Source organism: Pelodiscus sinensis, chromosome 17 (genome assembly GCF_052426305.1).
Source record: "Pelodiscus sinensis isolate ZL-2025 chromosome 17, ASM5242630v1, whole genome shotgun sequence".
NCBI lineage: Eukaryota > Metazoa > Chordata > Testudines > Trionychidae > Pelodiscus > Pelodiscus sinensis.
This window is the reverse complement of record NC_143068.1, coordinates 14,691,033-14,712,958: the sequence shown is the minus strand read 5'-3', so window position 1 is coordinate 14,712,958 and position 21,926 is coordinate 14,691,033. Positions and strand designations below refer to the sequence as shown.

General features: G+C 44.3%; 1 protein-coding gene and 1 long non-coding RNA gene across 5 annotated transcripts in view; one reads left to right on the top strand and one right to left on the bottom strand.

Annotated features, from left to right (window-relative positions):
- Positions 1-21,926, top strand: part of GNAS (GNAS complex locus) — a 276,928-nt gene that overhangs the window by 213,843 nt on the left and 41,159 nt on the right. For all 4 annotated transcript variants that reach the window (XM_075901129.2, XM_075901130.2, XM_075901131.2 and 1 more), the window contains one exon: positions 2,839-2,936. In XM_075901129.2, the coding sequence (XP_075757244.1) occupies positions 2,839-2,936 (98 nt within the window). The remainder of the gene's footprint in view (positions 1-2,838; positions 2,937-21,926) is intronic.
- Positions 17,049-20,066, bottom strand: LOC142818843 (uncharacterized). The gene is made up of 3 exons (XR_012896500.2): positions 19,930-20,066; positions 17,999-18,059; positions 17,049-17,214 (listed from the first exon to the last, which is right to left on the bottom strand). It is a non-coding gene; the product is annotated as an uncharacterized LOC142818843 (long non-coding RNA).

Genomic DNA, 21,926 nt, shown 5'->3' with positions numbered 1-21,926 from the left:
TATCTCTGGGAATGATTCAGCAACCTCCGTGACAGCAGCAGCAGCCTCTCCAGTTATTTTTATATTATGTAAGTTTGAACACGTTTTAAAGCGTTTGAACCAACCATGACTTGCATTAAATGACTTGGCATCAGTTTCATTCAATTCTATTTTAACAGCATCATATAAAGCTTTGGCTTTTTCCTGAATAACAGCCAAACTCACTGATATCTTCCATTGTGTTTGGTCTTCAATCCACATAGACAATCGCCTCTCCATATTTTCCATTAGGTTAGATCATGTATGAGCAACCTTCTTCACACTTACTAGTGTTGCATTTTTGCAACTTTCCTTAATTTTCTCAGCTTGGGCATGGATTGTGCGCACACTAGATTAATGTATATTCAAAGCGCGAGAGATATCACAATTGCGTTCACCTTTTTCAGTGCGCTTAATCACTTCAGGTTTCTCTTCTAATGTAAACGATTTTCCATGCTTCTTGCTTGCAGAAGCAGATGTATCACTTTCCTTACGCTTTCCACTCATGATAAGGGATACAGTAATACACAGCAAGATACAGTACAGTATCTAACAATTCAGTACAAGACGTCGCGGTTTGTTAACACAAGATAAACACATGAGTGAGCGGAGGAGCGTTGTGACCACATGTACAGTGTATTCATTTGCTCGTGCATATAGTACAGTACATTAAAACTCCCAATAGGGCATCAGCTGGAACCCAGAAGTGCTCTGGTCAGCCGCTCTCTCGGTGGGGCTGCTGAGAGCCGCATGTGCACTTGCGGTTCCAGCCTGCACTTGTTAGCAGCCAGGATCAGGAAATAAGTATTGGGGAGAAAGGGGACTGGGTTACAGCAGGGAGGGGAGGTGTTTGGCTCTGGGGAAGAGAAGAGGAGGAGAGGGGAGGGGGATTGGGTTGGGAGTACAGAATGCCCCTGTGACGGGTTTGCCGGGACCCGCACTGCATCTGGCAAGGGGGGGGTTTGCCGGGGAAGAGCGCGGCGAGCTGCGAACCCTCCACCGCTTTGCAGGGAGGCGGGGGAAGCCCCACGCAGCCACCAGTGACAGGCCATCTGGGGAAACCGTTTTATATCGGGGACAGTTGTGTTATTCCAAAAAAAGTTCCCTAAAAAAAATCATGCTATCGCAAAAACATGTTAAGTGGGCACGTGTTAAACGAGTAATTACTGTAGTCCAGTTATTTTTGAGATGCAGATACCTTCTAGCAATCACCCATTATTTGGAGCCCAGAAGAGGCTCTATACTTCTGTGTAGATGTGAACATAAATGAACTAGTCTGTGTTAGGAATATTAAAATGAGTTTATTTGTGTAAGAATGTAATCACTGAAATTTTCAGCAAATACACGTTTACAAGTGGGGGAGGTGGAGGTGTGAGCTGATGTAAGCTGCCTTCCCTTTGGTGCTGGCTCCCCGTGACCACCAGCTCCTGTCTGCCTCCTCCATACACACACATACTGCTGCCCATGTGGGAGGCAGCAGAGGGGTAGGCAACTCTGTGGGAGCTGGCACGCATGGGAAACCGGGCTTAAAAGCTGGCTCCCTGCGCACACCAGCTGCCGCCTTGTCCCTAGCCCCCGTGCAGCAGTGGGTGGGGGGAGGGCAGTTGGCTCAGTGAGAGGCAATATGCGTGGGGAACTGCAGCTTGAAAGCTGTCTTCCTATGTGTACCAGCTCCTGCTTCCCCCACCCACCGACTGCTCCGTCTGTGGGTCAACATACCTTAATTCAGTCTTCTGCGCCATCTCCACAGCAGACACTCCCATTGATTTCCCTTACTCCTCACAAATTGAGGACTACTGGCATTGATGGGGGCACCCTCCTCGTTCGATTTAGCAGTTGTTTACTGGACCTGCTAAATTGAACTCAAGAACATTGACCGCCGTAGCATCAATCTTCCCAGAAATGAAGATGGGGCCTCAGTAACACAGAGAAGGTAATATCAAGAGCTGGTGCAAAAGAGAAATTGAGGAGCAGTTTTTGTCAAAGAGTGATCGCTACTAAGGGAAAGATGCCAACAGCACGCTCAAAGCTGGAAGTGTATGAAAATGTGATCTATGCCCAGAGAATTTACAGCAGGAGTCTCAAACTTCTGGACCATGGGACAGTCCTGACCAGAGCGATTGCACAATCTAGCTAGGGACTCTTGGGGGAGGGTGTCCATTACTGACCCCAAGTCCTGCCCTTTCCTGCCATGGCTCCATCCTCTCCCCCCAGGATACCCTATCCCCCCAGCACATGACTTTGGAGAACATAGAGCGGGCACCTAGCACCCCACAGTGGCAGCAGTCACGTCCCCTTGCACTTCATGTGGTAGCAGGAGCTGTGGGAGAAGTGGAGTGCAGTGAAGTGAGTGTGCCCACCAAGTACACTCCACTTACCCTGCAGCTCATGCCGCTATGGGGAGTGCAGAAGATGCTGCTGCTGCTGCTGCACGATCCCAGTCCTACCCCCCCTTCCTGCAATCCCCAAAGCGGTGTGTGCGGGGGACAAGGTGCCATGGGGGGAGAGGGCAGGACAGTGGTGAGAAAGCAGAACATGGGGCCAGTAACAGACAGCCACCCCTCCCTCGGCCTGCCAGGAGTCCTAGTCCAGATTGCACAATCGCTCAGGCTGGGAGCTTGTGACCCCTGATTTACAGTGTAGTTGGACATAGACCAAATGGTTCAGAGCCTGTGTATCAGACTATATAAACTCAAGGTGGTGCAGAAATCTAATTGTGCTCTAAATTTAGCACCAAAGCATGTTAAATTGTTCGTAATTATAAAACATAATTGTTTTTTCTTTGCTGACATGTTTTCCCCTCTCTGTTTTGGCTTTCAGGAGTTCTATGAACATACAAAAACACTTTGGCACGATGAAGGTGTGAAAGCCTGCTACGAGAGGTCTAATGAGTATCAATTGATTGACTGTGCGCAGTAGTAAGTAGTACTTTTGTTCTGCTATACATTAGCAATAGCTATAATTTTCTTAGTATTTGCAAATGATAGAAAGCACTCTTGTTTCCTGATGTCTTCTGTCCCATGAAAATAATAGATTTCACTGTAAATGCTTACCTAAATTAGCCACTTTTAGGACCACCAAAATTACACAGCTATTGGTAGTCTTTACATGTTAAACAAAAACTGTACTGCAAACACTGGAGATAGTTTAAAATGCTCTTGATGGGGGACTCAATTTTTCTTGAGATAAACTAGATCTTAATAGTGCGTCCAAAGGCCAACCTCTTTCCTTTCCAGTAACAATCACTTGGTCCCCACATCATTTTCCACTGACAGTCAGATAAAATCCCTGAGTCCACAGCTGTTGTTTATGTAGACAAGTTGTACTGTGGGGAACATTTTACTTTGTCATATTCTAATACAATTTAGTAGCTGAAAAGAAGGACGTAGAGCCGCCAGCTGGGACTTGATGCACCATTCATGCTCACTTCAGAATGGGAATCACTCTAGTTCCATAATTAACATTACCACATATAATAATTATATGCATATTAAGAGACTGGAGGCAAATTTGCAGTTCTTCACTCATAGCATAATTCCAAAGTTTGGTGGTTTTACTAAATTTGTTTATTTTGTATAAAGAACATGTACTTTACTCATAGTTCTAGAGTTGAGGGCTGAAGAGACCACCAGAATATCTAGTTCTTAAGTTTATAATGAAACCTTTTTCATTTGGAAGAGTTATGGTTGAAAGAGTTATGGTTAAAAGGTACTATCTATTAATATAGAAGTCTGTTCTCTTTTGGTAGAAATCAAAAGCAAGATTTTGTGATTGGGTAAACAATTGTTATATGAAATGTGATGCAATCGGAGGTCAGGAGTGTTTGAGATTGTGTCTTTAGGATTGGGTCTTTCACAAGTTGAAGAGCATTAGATAAACTACAGCATGATTTTATGTCTCTGTTTATCTCAGACCACTAGTAATCTAAAATTATCCTTGCTATAAAGACTACTTACCATGATTTTTGCACTGTTCCGGATCTTAAGAAACCAGTTTAAAGTTTTAATAGTGTATCTAGTATGACTTTGTTTGACATGTAGTTAGACCCCCTTCTCTAAAATACTGATTTTTTTTTATAGTCCATTGTGATCACTTAAGGTGTTTTCTTTGTAAGTTTATTTGCTACACAGCAAGAAATATTTAAGGGTTTGTGATTTTTTTAATTTGATGTGTAACACTATGCTCTAAAGTGTTGCCCTTTGTATTGTTCTTACTAAAAGCGCTAGTAGAAACCATTTTTTTTCTGTTAGTGCTTGGTTACCTTGCTATTTCTGCTAGCAGAAGTAGATAAAATTAGGAACTTGTGCTCCGTCTGTCATGTTGCTCTGTACTGAAATTTTATTTTACTTAAGATGAAAACTCTGTACATTATTTTTTCCAGTAATTCGTGATTGCTTGACATTGGCTTTGTGGGAGAAAAGGCAGGAATGGCTTTTAATGGTTTTACTATCCTGATCCCTCTACTGGAATACAGATTTTTACAGTATAGTTCATTGACCATTGGTGACAAATTACAGAAATGTTTCTAGACAATTTTTCATTGTTCAGTTTGTTTTTAATTTATGTCAAAGTTCATGTTCTTTTTTAACTTAGAATTTATTGCAACAATTTGGTAGTTGTTTTTATAAAGAATTTTGTCCTTTGTTAAACACCTTTTTGGTGTTTTCTGATACTGAACTATTGAGTATTTTTAATGTCATGGAACCAAAGGAAAAATGTTCCTAATAAACTCTGTTTTGAAATCACAGTGTGCCTCTAATACTTTTTTATCATTAAAATAAAGAAATTAGGGGCACGGGGTGATATAAAATATTAGTAATAAGTATATTTGCATTCTTGCCGACAGTATATTAATGTACAAAAGGGTTTTCAAGGTACAGAATGCTTGGCATTTCCTAAGTTTTTTTTAAAACCAAGCTTTTTAGTTTCACTATAAAGTAATAGTGAAGAAATTAACTTGGAATTTATGGATTTATTTGGCATTACAAAATTTTGCATGTCAGAGGTGAACCTGATCCATCCCTGTACAAACCCTGCATAAAGCCCACACGGGAGAAAGGAGGTTGAGAGGATGGCATCTGCATTCAGTGAGTGGGAAGATTGTGATTCATCCCCTGCGTGGTCGTTGTTCCAGCCAGTGGTCTAACATAGCAGCCACAGCCACCTCCATGGATTCTTTTAAGCATTTCTGGGGGTAAACTCTGTCTCCTCCCTTTCAGACACCTAATTTGGAGCCAGAGCTGTAGTCCTCTCGGCAGTGCAAAGGAAGTGGGGAGATAGACCTGCATGGTCTTTCTATCTGCGTGCCTGCTTGCACAGCATCACAATGGCACTTAACATGACATAGAGGGGTGGGCCTTCTGTACTTGGTACTCAGGCTGGCAATTTGTGTGGGAACTGAGCTTTATTTTTCCTGGGTTTGGGGCTTACATTCTGCTTCTTCTCTCTGAATCCATCTGCCTACCCATAGCTTGCCAAGATGGAAAGACTAAGCCCTGCCCTTGGACTAGATTGACTTACCCTTCTTTTAGAAATTAAAAAGTAGAATAATTTGGCCCTTCTAGTCTCTTTTTTTAAAGTGGAAAAATAGGAGGAGTTGGCAGGTCTTATTTCTGAACAATGTTGTTTCTCCTTTTACAGTTCTGGGGGTTTTATTTTTTTAAAGGAAAATTGATTCTCTATATTGAGGGAGAAAACAGCAATTTTTCAGTGGAGGAGGGTTCCAGAGATGTTATGGTGTTACTTCTGGTCTTGGATATTGCTGAAAAGCAAGAGATTTTAGGAAGTGCAAACTAGCTCTTTTACAAGCCAAGAAGAGCCCACTCATGAGTGTAGAGCAGAGGTGCTTTTCTAGTTGCCACTCCCATCCCTGTGAAAGAAGCCTTATCCCTTCTCTAATCAGTCATATTTTTAGCCCACACTTCACTGTTTTGTCTAGGCATCAGAGAATAGTATCTCTCTTATGCCTGTCCAGCTGCTAAGCTCTATACTATTTAAAACTTTTTAGCATTGTCCCATAGTAGGTTAATGTTTAATGTACCCTGAATGCCTTTCTTTCTTTCTTTCTTTCTTTCTTTCTTTCTTTCTTTCTTTCTTTCTTTCTTTCTTTCTTTCTTTCTTTCTTTCTTTCTTTCTTTCTTTCTTTCTTTCTTTCTTTCTTTCTTTCTTTCTTTCTTTCTCTCTTTCTCTCTTTCTCTCTTTCTCTCTTTCTCTCTTTCTCTCTTTCTCTCTCTCTCCAATCCTGCACATGCACCATACAGTATATTACATAAATTGACTTGGGGAGGTACAATGATGTAACTTTAACTCTAAGGTCTTCTGCTGGCTTCTGGACTCTCACTTATACAGTTAGTACTCTTCTTCCAGGTTTGCAGCTTGAAACTATATTAATGTTTGCTGAGAGTAAATTAAATTTTTCAGTGTAGAGGCATCCCTGTTGATCTTGAAAGCGTTATCTACCTCTACTCTTCGTGAGCTTTACTGTACTTCCTGCTTACTATGCTTGCAGTTTCAGGGGAGGAGGAAAGAGAGGGTTTTTCTTCTCTGACTTAATTGGACTAGTAACTAGTTACTTTTAATTCTCTTTTTAGAAAATGAGTGGTCTGGGAGCTTTCATCATTTTTGCTCTATTTGGAATGTGCTGTAGGTGTGAGAAGGGAACTATATTGAGGAAACTAGGGGTACGTCTAGACTACATGCCTCTGGCGACAGAGGCATGTAGATTAGGCTACCGGACATAGTAAAATGAAACGGCGATTTAAATAATCGCCGCTTCATTTAAATTTACATGGCTGCCGCACTGAGCCGACAAACAGCTGATCAGCTGTTTGTCGGCTCAGCGCGATAGTCTGGACGCTCCCCTCCCGACATCAAAGGTATTTGTCGACCACCCAGGTATACCTCATCCCAGGAGAGAGTCACACTTGGGGGCGGGGAATAGAAGTGTTTACAGAAATGGCACTGTAATATGTATTATTATTTCTGATTAGTGATGCAGAATACAGAAAATTCCTGTCTAATCCATGAAGGGCATAAAGCTTGGATTTTTATTCAGGTAAACATTAGTGTTTGATATTAAAGAAAGTAAGGTTCATTGTCTCCATTTAAGTTCCTCAGTACTTGTTTGTCACACCAAAGACACATTTCCGTAACTTGAATTTGTTTTGTCCTGTAATAAAGCTTCACAACATTATATTAGTGAGTGGGATAGCTGGTGTGAAGTATCAATGGAATTGTAATGGTTAATGGGCAAGTGTAGATGCACAACTATAAAACAGTGATAATCATCACAAAAGTACACGCTGTTCAATGTATTGTAGTAGAGCCTCTGGGAGAGGGCCCCATTTTACCCAGTACAGGCAGTCCCAGGGTTACGTACAAGATAGGGACTGTAGCTTTGTTCTTAAGTTGAATTTGTATGTAAGTGGGAACTGGTACATATTGTACCCCAGGTGTCCCCGATTCAACCGCTGCTGAAACTGACCAGCGCTGACTACAGGAAGCCCGAGGCAGAGCTGCTTTGCCCTGGGCTTCCTGGAATCAGCTGCTGATCAGTTTCAGCAGCAGCTGACTTGGGGACGCCTGGGACAGAGCAGCTGGGGTGCTGCCAGGTTGGTCCCCACAGCCCCAAGGTGCAGCGCTGCGGAGACCAACCTGGCAGCGCCCCAGCTGCTCTGTCCCAGGCGTCCAGATTCAGCCGCTGTTGAAACTGACCAGCAGCGGCTGAATCGGACACGCCTGGGGCAGAGCAGCTGGAGTGCTGCTGGATTGGTCCCGCAGCGCCGCACCTCGGCGCTGCGGGACCAACCCGGCAGCCCCCCAGCTGCTCTACCCCAGCTTCACAAAAGCTGATTCAGCCACTGCTGAAACTGACCAGCGGCAAGAAAAGCCTGGTCTGCTGGGGGGAGGGGGCGCACTAGCTGCGGCCCCCCCCATCCCCCCCAGCAGACCAGGCTTTTCTCACCGCGGAGGACGGGGGCGGCGGGACCACAGCGTGTCTTGGCGGTCCCGCCGCCCGCGTCCTCCAAGGCGAGAAAAGCCTGGTCTGCTGGAGGGGTGGGCGCACTAGCTGCGCCCCCCCCCCCCAGCAGACCAGGGAGATGCGGGCAACGGGACCACCGAGATGTGCCGTGGTCCCGCCGCCCGCGTCCTCCACAGCTTTGCTCCGCGTCTCCCTAGTCTGCTGGGGCCCCCCCCCCCCAAGCAGACCCGGGACACACGGAGCAGCTTTTCTCGCCGCGGAGGACGCGGGTGGCGGGACTGCCGCAGCGCGTCTCGGTGGTCTGCTGAGGGGGGAGGGCGCAGCTAGTGCGGGGTTCCCTCACCCTGCTCGTAAGTAGGGATCCGACATAAGTCGGATCCACGTAACCCGGGGACTGCCTGTACTGTACAAATGTATACGAAAAATTGTTCTGGATCAGATTTGTAAAGTTGTTTAGGTTCCTAAAGATGCAGATAGATTCCAAAATACCTTTAAATTCTTGATCCTCTCTTGACTTTGAAACTTTGTTGTAATGCTTTTGTGTACCAGTCAATGTTCTGCTGTGCATTTTGTGAAAGTAATGCAATCTCGATAATACGAGAACTCACTGCAGCCTCTTCTGTTGAATCTTTCAGCACTGGGGAGATCACCATTTATACATGCCGACATGTGAAGTATGGATTAACTAGGTTCCATTATAATGCATTGTCTTCATGCTGTGCTCTTGGTTAATCAGAATGCTTCCTTTCAATATTTTTAAAGATAGTCTTTACATCAATCTAATTTGCAGTTTGTGTAATGCTTTTAAGGAATAAAATAATAAATAAATTCTTTAAACGGCATCATCTGATTTGGATGGTTGTCTTGTTATCTGAAAATAAAAGTTGCACTGATTATTGTCTTAAATGTATTACCAAAACCACATGATTCCAGAACATAACTGTATAGAATTAATTCAGCAGGGACATTAATTTTGCTGTAATTTCTGAATGAGTTAATATTATACCCCGTGAAGCTGAATACAATAGCAAACATTATTAAGTCTCTCTCTCTCTCTCTCTCTCTCTTTATATATATATATATATATATATATATATATATATATATAAAAATAAAGGAATGCATTAAGATGTTAATTCATGGTCTGGGAGCTCAAGGATCAAACTGCAGTAATTGCTACCATTTTTTCATGAGGAGACTTTGGCCTCGTCCACACAGATTGTTAACATTTTTTTAAACCCACTTCAGAAATTGTGCCATATACACAGCAAATATTTTTAGACAAGTGCGGTCTTATCCCACACAATCTTAAAACTAATCTGAATAAGCATTTTAATTATTTAGGGCTCAGCTTCTATAGGCAGGGCTGTTACTAAAGTTGTCAGATACTTCCTGTGGTAGGGACCCTGTTTTTAGTTGCTTATAACTTTGCCAAAATTTAATAATTTGGGATGAAATTTTGCATGCTAGATGTCTGCCTCAGGCTGAATTTTTTAAAAGTTTTATCCATTTTGGTTCAGCCATTTCCAAGAGAGAGACTAGAGAGACATCCATTGTTTTGTCCACATTAAAAAGTTTTGAAAAGTTTTAGGCTCCTCACATGCTTTAGAGCAAGGACTTTAAATTTGTTTGGGGTGGCCTTTGTGTCAGATATGACTTTTGGAGGCCCTGTGAAATGGACTCAAACTCAGCCAAAGTATAACCCTTTGAAAAGTTGCCATTTGTACCTACCTTAACACAGGGGTTGGCAGCGTGTGGCATGCATGCCATAAATGGCACACGAGCCAATTTTGAGGGGCATACACGGCGGAAGCTCAGCCACCCCTTCTCTCACACAGTGGGGAGCCTGCGCAGCCGCTGGAGCCTACTGCATAGCCACAGCACCAGCTCTGAGAGGCAGGTGGGGAAGCTGCAATTGGACTGTGCAAGAGCGGCTGGTGCTCTCCCCCTTCTCTGCCTGCCTAATTTTGTTGCAGAGCTGCACAGCAGTGAGCCCTGGTGGAAGGGGAGCTGCTGCTGGTGGCGGTGGTGGGTGCATGGAGGCTCAGCCAGACAGCTTTTTGCTGTCCCTGACTCCTGTGACTGTGGCCAGGGCCATGTAGTAACTGCCCAACTGCTCTGGAGGTTGGGGCCAAGTGGCAGCAGCAGCTATTCCTCTGGTGGCCGGGGCCGGGACTTGGACCATATGACCGCAGTGGCTGCTCCTTCAGCAGTTGGGGCCAAGACTTGGGTCATGCGGCTGCTCCTCCAGCAACTGGGGCCAGGGCCACATGGAGGCAGCGGCTGCTCAGGTTGCTGGGGTCACGGCCGTGTGGCTGCAAGGGCTTCTCCTCTGGTGGTCTTAATGCATAGTACTGACTGGGAAAATGATTGCTCTTTGACAGTCTCCAGCTTCTCCCATGTGCACTGACCTGGTGTTATTTTGAGGCACCCAAAGCCGGAGGGAGGAAAGAAGAAAAGCCGTCAAAATAATGTATTTTTAAAAAAAATTCAAAGATCCTGGCAGCAGGAAGCATTAGTTCTCAGCTAGGGATGTTAAATTGCGGTTAATTGACTTGTCAAGTAGTCAATGGAACTTCCATCAACTAGTCGATAGACACTTCTGCATTCCTCCTTTGAAATGTACAAGAGCCCCCCGGGCTGACCCTAGCTGACCCCCAGGTTCCACGAGGCATTTCCCCAGAACTTGGGATCAGCTGGGGAGTGACCCCAGGTTCTGGGGAAACGCCTCTGGGAACTCAGGGGCAGCTGGGGACTCCCTAGCTGACTCTGGGCTCCTTGGCAGCTGCCCCCTTTGAAACGCCAGAGGCGGCATTTTAAAGGGGCAGCTGCCGCACAGCTGATCTGCGGCGTACCCCTTCCCTTTGCTGCCTCTATATAATATATAAGGGTATGTCTACACTACCCCGCTAGTTCGAACTAGCGGGGTAATGTAGGCATACCGCACTTGCAAATGAAGCCCGGGATTTGAATTTCCCGGGCTTCATTTGCATAAGCGGGGAGCCGCCATTTTTAAATCCCCGCTGGTTCGAACCCCGTGTAGCGCGGCTACACGGGGCTCGAACTAGGTAGTTCGGAATAGGAACCTAGTCCAAACTACCTAGTTCGAGCCCCGTGTAGCCGCACTGCACGGGGTTCGAACCAGCGGGGATTTAAAAATGGCGGCTCCCCGCTTATGCAAATGAAGCCCGGGAAATTCAAATCCCGGGCTTCATTTGCAAGTGCGGTATGCCTACATTACCCTCCTAGTTCGAACTAGGAGGGTAGTGTAGACATACCCTAATAGAGGCAACAAAGGGGGAGGGAGGAATCAACTAGTTGACTGATTATCAGATGAGCATTTGCTTATCGGATAGTTGACTAGTCAACTAGTCTTTAACATCCCTATTCTCAGCCACTAATGGCAGTATTATTGACTTGGAAAAGTATCAGTCGCACACAGATCTGTAAATAGAAATGAATAAATTAAATCTCGGTACAGCACTTCTGAAAGGTTGCCAACCCCTGTGTTAGCATCTCAGATTTACAGACACCTTGGGAATGGAGGTTGTATGTAACTTTGTCATTCTGAATAAAAGTTTATGGTTCTCAAAAGTTTACAACTGAACATTGACTTAATACAGTTTTGAAACATAGTATGCAAAAGAAAAATGTTGCTTTTAACCATCTTAATTTAAATGAAACCAGCACATGAAACCATCTTAATTTGAATTAAAACAGTTTCCTTACCTTGTCAAATCTTTTTTTAAACTTTCATTTTGTTAAATATAAACCACTAAAAATACAGTACTGTAATGTATTTGTCTCTCTCTCTCTCTCTCTCTCTCTCTCTCTCTCTCTCTCTCTCTCTCTCTCTCTCTCTCTCTCTCTCTCTCTCTCTCTCTGCTGCTACTGCTGCTGTCTGATTGCATACTTCTAGTTCTAAATGAGGTGTAACTTGGGTTTGAGGTTCTACTGTATTCAGTAGACTTCTTAAATTTCAACAGCTACATTCCCTCAAGATTTCCTCTGTATCAGGCATACTTAAGTGTAGAGCTGAGCAATTGCAGCTCTGGACTGGTATTGGTTGTGTGGAATTCAGACACCTTAACTGAGAACAGGAAGACTGTCTCGCCCTTGTCAGCAGTGAGTAACTGAAAGCATAGAGTCTTAAAACCTGCCCCCCAGTCTCACCGATCCCATTTGCTCCTTTCCCACCCCATCCCATCTCACTGTTCTGCCTCCCTCTCCCTTCACCCCCAGTGTTAACAGTCACTAGGAACTTCCCAAACCCCAGCTTCAGCAGGCTGCTTGGGAGCAAAAATCAGAAGAGCACTGTGACTGGATGGGACATGGCTCTCCTGCTTAACAGCCCCCAATCTTTCTCTGTGCCATCTGCCCAGCAGCCCCCTTTCCTACTCACTTAAGCCCTCCCCTGACCCAGAGCTGCCTGAGAGTACAAATGGGGGAAGTACCAGCTAGGGAACATTCTATGTCTGGTGGGAGCTCCATTCCCCATTTGCCATGGGCCCCCACACTGGCCTCCAGTGCAGCCCTGCAGCCCTTGAAGGGGGCTGCCTGCCACCCAAGCCAATACATATGTGCTGCCACTTCAGGCCTGGGTGATTTCCCTCCCTGCCTGTGGTAACTGGACTTACACAGTCCAGTCAGTACATCTGCAGGGTAACTTAAACTAAATTCTTCATATGTGGTCACTAACTGTGTTCTATTTCTTGGGTCCCAAATTAGAGATTCTGGAGTCTCATTTGCTGAGAACTCATAGTTCAATGGAAGTAATGGAAGCTGGGCTTTGAACATATAAAGTGCAATAAAACATCACATTCTTGACAAATCATTTCCTGGGCATCTCAAACTGGGCTCTCAAAATTAGTGGATAATCTTGATATAAATCTCTCTGGGTTCCCCTTTTACAGGGTCAGATAAGGCAAAAAGGATTTAAGTGAATTCCTCAGGATCCCACAAGACTTGATCCAAGGCCCACTGACGTTCATGGAGTGACTGACTGACTTCCATGGTCTTTGGGTCAGGCCAATATCAAGTGAGAGCTTGGGAATAGAACTTTGATCCTCCTAGTCAATGTATACAATTCTAAGCAGTGGACCATGCTCCCAAACATTTGAATTTCTGCTTTAATTAACTTGGGCTTGGTGAGGATACAGTTTGATTTTTCAAAAGCGACGAGGAGTCCTGTGGCACCTTATAGACTAACTGAAGTGTAGGAGCATAAGCTTTCGTGGGCAAAGACCCAGTTCGTCAGATGGAGTTTGATTTTTGGTTCTTTTTAATATTGAGCACATCTTTTAGCTGACACTTCATAGTTTTGACTGGAGTGGAAAAGGAAATGGTGTGAGAGAAGCTATTTGCAAGCCATTTCACACTCCTCCAATATCAGGAAGGGCTGGAAGTAGCGTGAGAGAGCCTGTTCTCATGCTATTTCCTGCCTGAATGCCTTGCTATGTTTTCTCCTGCTGCTGTCTGCCATTTCAGAGAAGGAGAAAGCTAGAGGAGGTTTACAAGTGTAGGTACGGTAGGACACGTTACTTGCAATTCTACACCAGTAGAGCGACTTTGATGGCCTGAAAATGAACCAAGCATCTTCAGGAGAACTTTGAAGAATATTTTTTTTTAATTAATTTGTTTTAACTGCTTTAGCAGAGAGGAAGAATGGAGTATAGAAATTCTGCATAATAGCATCAGCTGATGAAAGGCCAGCAGTAGGATGGGAAGACAATTTGTAATTTTTTGTAAAGTCTGTTTATGGTTTTTATAGTTTAAACTATTTTGGAGAGTGGCAGATTTCGGTTTTATCTTTATTGCTTTTGTGAAAAGAACACCTTAATACATACATACAAACTCAGAAATAGAGTATAAACCAATGGAATAAGGAAGTTAAATTGTGGTTATCTGGCTAATCTTGTATTCAATACCATTTGTATTGATTACATGATTTGTTGATAAGGACCACTCTGCAGAGCTACAGCAGCGGTAACTCCTTGAGCTGCCTACGCTGCAGCTCTGCATTTTAAATGTAGTAAGAGCCACTAGGCTCTTACTACATTTAAAATGCAGAGGTACAGCGTCCTAGACCGGTGTCAGCCGGGACTGCTTGGTCCCAACTTATACCGAGTCCAGCAGCCCCTGTTCGCAGTGGCCAAGGCTGGCTGCCGCAAACAGAGGCTGCTCCAGCAGCAGCAGCAGCTCCTGTTCACTGTGGCCCAGTCCAGGCCTCTGTAAACAGGGACTGCTTGGTAACATCAGCCCTTGTCCATGGAGGGGCCCAGCTCTCCACTGGGACTCCCGCAGACAGGGGCTGTTTCCGGAGCAGTCTCTCCTATGCCCTCCCCAACCCGCTGCCTCTGATGGAGGCAGTGCTGGAGGGGGAAGGCAGCTCTGAGGAGATGGTGCTGGGGGAACCAGCTTTTAAGCCAGCTCCCCCCAGCACCATCTTGTATTCGCCCCCCTTCTCGCCCCCCACACACACGCTACCTCTCAGACAGAGACAGCAAGGGAGTGGGGGGAAGCGAGTAGTGAAGTATTCCACTCGACTACCTGATAAGCTTGTGCAAGGGTGTGTGTGTATGCTGAAGTTAAAAGCCAATTTCTCTCTTTTCTTTTTTTAAGGCATGCAAATTTCCATTAGACAATGTTTTCTTTTTTTCAAATCCAGTATTTTTTAATTTTCAGTCAAGGCAAATTTACTTGATGGCCATATGAGAAGAATTTTAATTCATAACTTGTCATGGCAGATAAAATTAATTTTGGGTCAGTGAGAGATGGTGTAAAACTGTTGACAGGTTGACAATAAATAGTTAACATTAGAAACTTTGCAGGCTATTTTCAGTTTAACTAATGTCCAATACTTACATGAATAATCCATCGATGTGTAACTTGATTAATGTATTCCAAGTTCTTACTAAATAGTTAATCAGTGTTGTGTTGCTCCAGATTTGACTTCAGATAAATTCTTCATGAAATTCTTGTTGCATTTTTAGGTGTATAGTAAGAAGCAACAGACTTTTATATCAAGCATTGTACTATTTTATTATTTTATGCTTGTAAAATTTACTAAAGATTTAATGGGATTAATTCATTCCTGTTGTAACTTTATTAAAGTCAGTACATGTAGACCTGGGATACTGGCCTGCTGACAGGGCCGGAGGAGGGCACTGCCTCAAGGTCTGGTGATTCAAAGAGGCTCCTTGAGGAGGCAGGGGCACTGTGTGGCATGTTTCAGGAAGCATGGCAGTGGGCTACCTGGGCCTGGGCAGTGCTGAGGGCCACCTGCCGTTAACTCTACCTCTTTGTCAAAAGCCCCACCTCCTTCCAGGAGTGGGGAACTGAGCCATTCCCCCACTTTGACCAGAGGCCTGGCATGACTGTTCATGTTCCTGCTAGGATAAATTAGTCTTTATCAAATTTAGTTTTTAGTAACTGTTTTAAGTAGCAGTTTCGATTTTAAGTAATTTGTTGAGCAGGTGCACCAAGTGTATATAGGGCTTGAGTAAAAGTGTAACCTTTGTTTATAATCTTAGGTTATGTCACCAGAGAAGTTAGTTGAATGTTGTGATCCTAGCCCTGTAGTCCAAGGCCACAATTGGCAATAAAATGGCATGACTGATATTTTCGTCACAAGAAAAGTCTAAGGTTCTAAAAGCAACCAGTGTGGCATACACAAAGATTTGACACGTGTTGATAGAGTTAAGTGGGGGAGTTTCACAGTGCTTGCAATCACTGTACTTCGCTCTAACATGATATTAGTTGTTCCTTTTCATAAACATCAAATTTATGTCCTCCAGACACCAGAATACACTTATTGAAAACACTGATGCAAAAGGATGAAAGTAATGTTTTGTATAAATCAATTTACAGTGTAAACTGTAACATCATAGGTGAAATATATCTTCCATAAGGTGAATGCTGTAAAGTTTGCCCTCCAAAGAACATGAATTCGCATTTGTATAATTTGGAAAAAATATATTTTTTCTCTGCAGTTGAGCATTTGGTGAAAATTAAGAAACAGACATTTAAAATAAAATTTGAATCAATAAGAAAGTAGATTATTTTTTTGCTGAATTTTTGGTTTTGTGTACTAAAAGTTTCCTTTAATTTGATTCCTCTGTTTGTAAAAGAAAAATTGTGTTCAGTGTGCACTGAAGTGGATTTATTTAGAAAGATATGTTGGAGGGTTAATTGAGGGGAAGTGGTTTCTATAAACTGTATATGGTATTACTTGTTTTTGAGGTACCATTGTGCTTAAATTGATTGTTTTGCTTCTGTTAACTTTTAATAGTGTAAAATAAGCTGAGAATATCCACAGAACTGCATAATTTAGTTTTAATTTTCAATAATAATTAGAAATCTAAATTGTCAGAAAATTATTTTTTAAAACTATATTAGACCGTGGTTGCTATTCCTATGTAAAACCACAGCTACCTTGAGAATTAAAATAAATCAAAAAGAGACTATTCTAACTTTTTTTTATTTTGCTTTCTGATCATTAATTTTCACTCCCCCCTTCTCTCTCTCACTTATTATATGCAACTAAAAAACCCTTGTATGTGAGATTGTTTCAAGTTGTGATGGGAATGTATGGAGGAGGAGCTGCATTTCAGTACAAGAGGAACAAAATTAAGGTCTCTCTACAGCTGTGCACGAAGGGAACAGCTGTTGGAAAAAAATCTGTAGGCATAAAATGTAGTTACAAGTTATAAATAAATGTTTAAGGAAGCCAAAAAGAGTGCAGAGTTGACTGCGTCATTTTTGCATTACCTTTGTAACAGCTAGACTCCTATTTGCCGAGTGGATTTGATGATAGGCTAGTGGACTCCACTATGATTAAAGTGTCATGACAGCTGATGTTAACTGCAGACTTCTATTGGCTGGAACAATCAGCTTTTAATATAGGGGACCTGCAAGGGAGGTTCTCCATTTAGGTCTGTGTGGTTCTGTGAAAAACCCAGAGCAAATACTGCCCTGACAGGAAATAGCTTACCAAAGTGGTGTATTTTTACAAAGCACTCTGACAGCAGCAAATGTGGAACAGGTGTGTGACAGTGATATTTTTAGCATTTTACAGTTTTTGACATTGTTTATGAATAGCTACTAAGAAATTTTTCCCTGACTTTGGAATCTGTCATTTCTGGTGTTCTGTCTTAGGGTGTGCTGCATCTTGTAGAATATAGAGTTCTCTGAGAGCTCTTGATGTTTTTGGTGTGCTGGCGCAGAAAAGGAACATTATGAGAGTGAGGACAATTAAAGGAAGACAATTAAAGGAATGCATTTATCAGAACAACAGCCTAAAGAGAAACAGCAAAACCTCATATAATATCTGTTTAAAAAATAGAAAAAAGCTAACAGTGTTCTAACAAGGTAAAGTGCAATAGAAAATTTGACACACATGTGAATCTAGGCCGGTCTAGTTGGCAGTGTTTTGTCCTGCCATGTGACAGAGCCAGGTTCAATTCCCAATCTTTCCCTAGGCTGGGAGCACTGCAGATGCAGCACATATGGTCCCCAGGGTGAAAGAGCACTTCTATTGTTGTGTAATACTTTCTGTGGCAAATCTAGGAGCGGTACTGATAGGCTTTTGAAGGAGGCACATCTAGCAGTTATGTGGGATGATGTTTTTATGGTGGTGGAAACGAGGATGTAAAATCAAATGTGTGAAACATGGGGCACTTGGGCCTTAGAAGAGAAGACAAGAAAGGAAAACCCCAAGTATGGGGGGAAATAGAAGGTAGAGATCTGCTTGAAAAGAAAAGAAGCATGACTAAAATTAAATGTAATAAGTTTCAGGCCTATATTGTATGAAATAAAAAAGACTATTTTGTAATGCCAGATTCTGTATTCTCTTCTGCAGAAGGAAAAAAACATTTTCATTCAGTTAAAAAAAATCATTTAAAAATATTATTTATATATCTAAATTAATCTTAGATAAACCATTAGCTAGTAAAGAAAAAAATGGGTAGCTAATTTTTAAATAAGCATGATTTATGTTACCCATTTCAGTGCTTTATGGGCACCATTTGATTTGAAGTCTACTAGGATGTAAAACACCAATCTGTAATATAAACCAATAAACATTATAAATTGACTTTCTATATGAACTGCTTGAAAATGAATAATTACAGTTACTATAAAACCTATGTGTATGATTTACTAAGATTTCAAAAAGATACACACATCTAAGGCCAAATCCCATAGCCTTTCTTACATATGTAAGGGTTTACAGGATCTGCCCTATAATTTGTGTCCAAAATGCACAAACCACTCAAGAAATGTTCTACTAAACTGTTGAGTACTTAAATCCACTGCAAGGATCCCCATCTCTCAAAGTGCTTATGTAAACTACAGGCAAAGCAAAAGCCAGCAAAAAGCTATTTTTACCAAGGCTGCTGCAGTTGGGGGATGGTAATGGCTTTGGTCATGTAGGAGGGCATAGCAAAGGGATGTATCCCTACAGTGAGCTATATCTAGCCCTGATCATGTGCCCTGACAATACTGCAGCATTTTTATAGCAACTTGTGTAAAAATTATTCAAATTAGATCATTTTCTGAACTGAAAAGTGATCACTATATAATCATGTACATTTAAAATCTTGGCAGCTGGGGTTAGTTTACTATTCCTTGTCATGTATTGTAAATGCTAACGGTATTTGTAAAATTACTAAAGATGGTATATGGAATGTAGCACCTATCTAGCTCACTAACTATCAAGGTGCTACAACTGAACTTCAGCTATTCCTGCATAGACATTCTATAATTTTTGAATAGCAATATTAAGATGATACTCTAGTTGAGCAACAAGACTGGTGAGTGGGCTGCATGAACAGCTTTCCTTCATCTTGGTGGGCTGCAAGATTGTCCTGAACAAGATGGCCTCCCAGGATAGGTAGTTTTGTTAACTGCACTTGCATACCTAGAATTTGTGGGGTGTGCAGATTGAACCGTAGCATTCACTTTGATTGGATACTAAGGGAATGCACGGTTCTCGCTGTCCATGTTGCATACAATCAGCGGGCAGCTCACTTCACATACCATTGCTTTACATGCGCATCACTGTAGTAATATCGGTAGCAAAAAAAACATACATGGACAGAAACCAGCAGAATCTGCAACCCCGTGTGTGGGCAACAGTAAACAAAATGTCTCATGGTCCACATATAGATCCCCAATGGGCTGCAGGTTGCCCACTATTGCTTTAGGTGTCTGCAGAATCAAAGACAACTTTCAGTCTATGGTAATTTTATAGCAAAGCATGAATGTAGTAAGTTACTTGGGTTCTTGATATCTATCTTCAGATGAATCTCTGCAAAGGTCTGGTCTTTATTTTACCTAGTTTACTAGTAGGATACTAGAACTAAATTTTTTCTTTCTTTCCTACTATGCCTTTATACTATACATATTTATGTGCAGTAGGAAGGAAGGATAGACTTGTGCTTAAGGCACAAGATGAACTATTCTTGGCTCTGCTACAGACTTCCTGTGAGAACTTGGCAAGCCAGTTAACCTTTTTATGTCTTTATGTCCCCAACTGTAAAACGGGCATAATACTTCCTCGCCACACAAAGGTGTTTGAGGTTCATATTTGCAAAGTGCTTTGAATTCAAAGTAGCAATATATTCTTATGCTAGAAGACTTACCCAATGCGCCCGGGGGGGAAGGAGGGGGAATAGGAGCCACATAGACCTGCCCTGGAGGTGCTCTCCAGGCCTGGGGGCATAGGGGACCGTGCTGATCTGCTGGCATAGTTACACTAACCAGCCCAACAGTGATGGGAGGGGGCCCCTGTGGGTCATGGGGGGCGGGGAGGCTGTGTTGCCCAGCCCTGGTGGTGTTCTGGGGAAGGGGGCACAGCTTTCCCTCCCCCCCCCCCCCAGTCTGGCACTAGGGCTGAGGAGGGAAGTGTTTGGGGCAGGGGAGTCACTTACCTGGGCTGGTGGCCAGCAAAAAGACAAGTCTTATCCCCAGCTGGCCACTTCTTTCCTGATGAGGCTGCCCCCAGTGGTCACTCTGCAGTACAGATGTCTACTGCCCTCCGCCCCCATGATGACTGTGCAATCCCGCCGATGAGCCCCCTCCCTTGTTTTAAGTTAGGATAAGAAGAAGCTGCATACAGATTCACAGAGAGACAGACGGATGGACTCTAGCTGCCTCTAAAATAAATATATGTAATTATTTCTGTGTATAACATCACTGGCTGCAAAAATTAGAGATATGGTGCATGTAATCTGATGTACAGGCAGTCCCCGGGTTACGTACAAGATAGGGACTGTAGGTTTGTTCTTAAGTTGAATCTGTATGTAAGTCGGAACTGGCGTCCAGATTCAGCCGCTGCTGAAACTGATCAGTTTCAACAGTGGCTGAATCTGGACGCCAGTTCTGACTTACATACAGATTCAACTTAAGAACCCCAGGCATCCCCAAGTCAGCTGCTGCTGAAACTGATCAGCGGCTGATTCCAGGAAGCCCGGGGCAGGGGCTTCCTGTAGTCAGCCACTGGTCATTTTCAGCAGCTGCTGACTAGGGGACACCTGGGGCAGAGCAGCTGGGGTGCTGCTGGGTTGGTCCAGTGGCACCCAGAGCGGCGCTACGGGACCAACCGGCAGCGCCCCAGCTGCTGTACCACAGGCATCCGGAGCAAAGCCGCGGAGCACGGGGGCAGCGGGACAGCCCAGACGCGCCGTGGCTATCCTGCTGCCCTCGGGCTCCGTGGCTTTGCTCTGCTTTGCTCCCTGTCCCCCTGGTCTGCAGACCAGGGGGACGGGGAGCAAAGCGGAGGAACACGCGGGCAGCGGGACAGCCCAGACGCGCCGTGGCTATCCTGCTGCCCTCGGGCTCCGCGGCTTTGCTCTGCTCTGCTCCCCGTCCCCCAGGTCTGCAGACCAGGGGGAGGGGGAGCAGAGTAGAGCAGAGCGGCGGAACCCGCTGTCAGCTGGTCGCGTGCTCCGCTCTGCTTCCCCCCCCCCCCCCCCATGGTTTGCAGACCAGGGGGAGGGGGAGCAGAGCAGAGCGGAGCAGAGCGGCAGAACGCGCGGCCAGCTGACAGCCCAGACGCATCTGGGCTGTCAGCTGGCCTCGTGCTCCGCTCTGCTCCCCCCACCCACCCTGCAGATCAGGGGGAAGGGGAGGGGGAGCAGAGCGGAGCACAGCAGAGCGGCGGAACGCGCGGCCAGCTGACAGCCCAGACGCGTCTGGGCTGTCAGCTGGCCGCGTGCTCCGCTCTGCTCCCCCTCCCCCTGGTCTGCAGACCAGGGGGAGGGGGACCAGAGCAGAGCAGAGCGGCAGAACGCGCGGCCAGCTGACAGCCCAGAAGCGTCTGGGCTGTCAGCTGGCTGCGCGTTCCGCCGCTCTGCTCTGCTCCGCTCTGCTCCCCCTCCCCCTGGTCTGCAGGGGGGGGGGAGTAGAGCGGAGCGCGCGGCCAGCTGACAGCCCAGACGCGTCTGGGCTGTCAGCTGGCCGCGCGTTCCGCCGCCGCTTTGCTTCCTCTCCCTGGTCTGCTCGAGACCAGGGAGAGGAAGTGCCCCGTTCGTAACTGCGGATCCGACATAAGTCGGATCCGCGTAACTCGGGGACTGCCTGTATTAGTAAGTGAGATGATTAATAAAAGTATAATATTTGTAACAATCATGAGTCTATTCTGTCAGATTTACGTGGTACTAAATATTTGCATGTAAAGCAGTAGATTCAAACACAGATTTGAAGATTAGAGTATAACTATATGTCAGATTAGTGTTAATACCCTGGTTTTAGTGTAAATCATGTGGGTGGTTAATTTTGTTTTTGAAACCTCAATAGATATCAGAGAATTCCTTTGCATTCTTTCAGATAGTTCATTCATAGAGAAATCCTTGGCCCTTCACCATTTCAGCTAGAACACTTTACTTTCTGCCCATGCTCCTTGCTTTAGGGCCCACTCATCTTATTG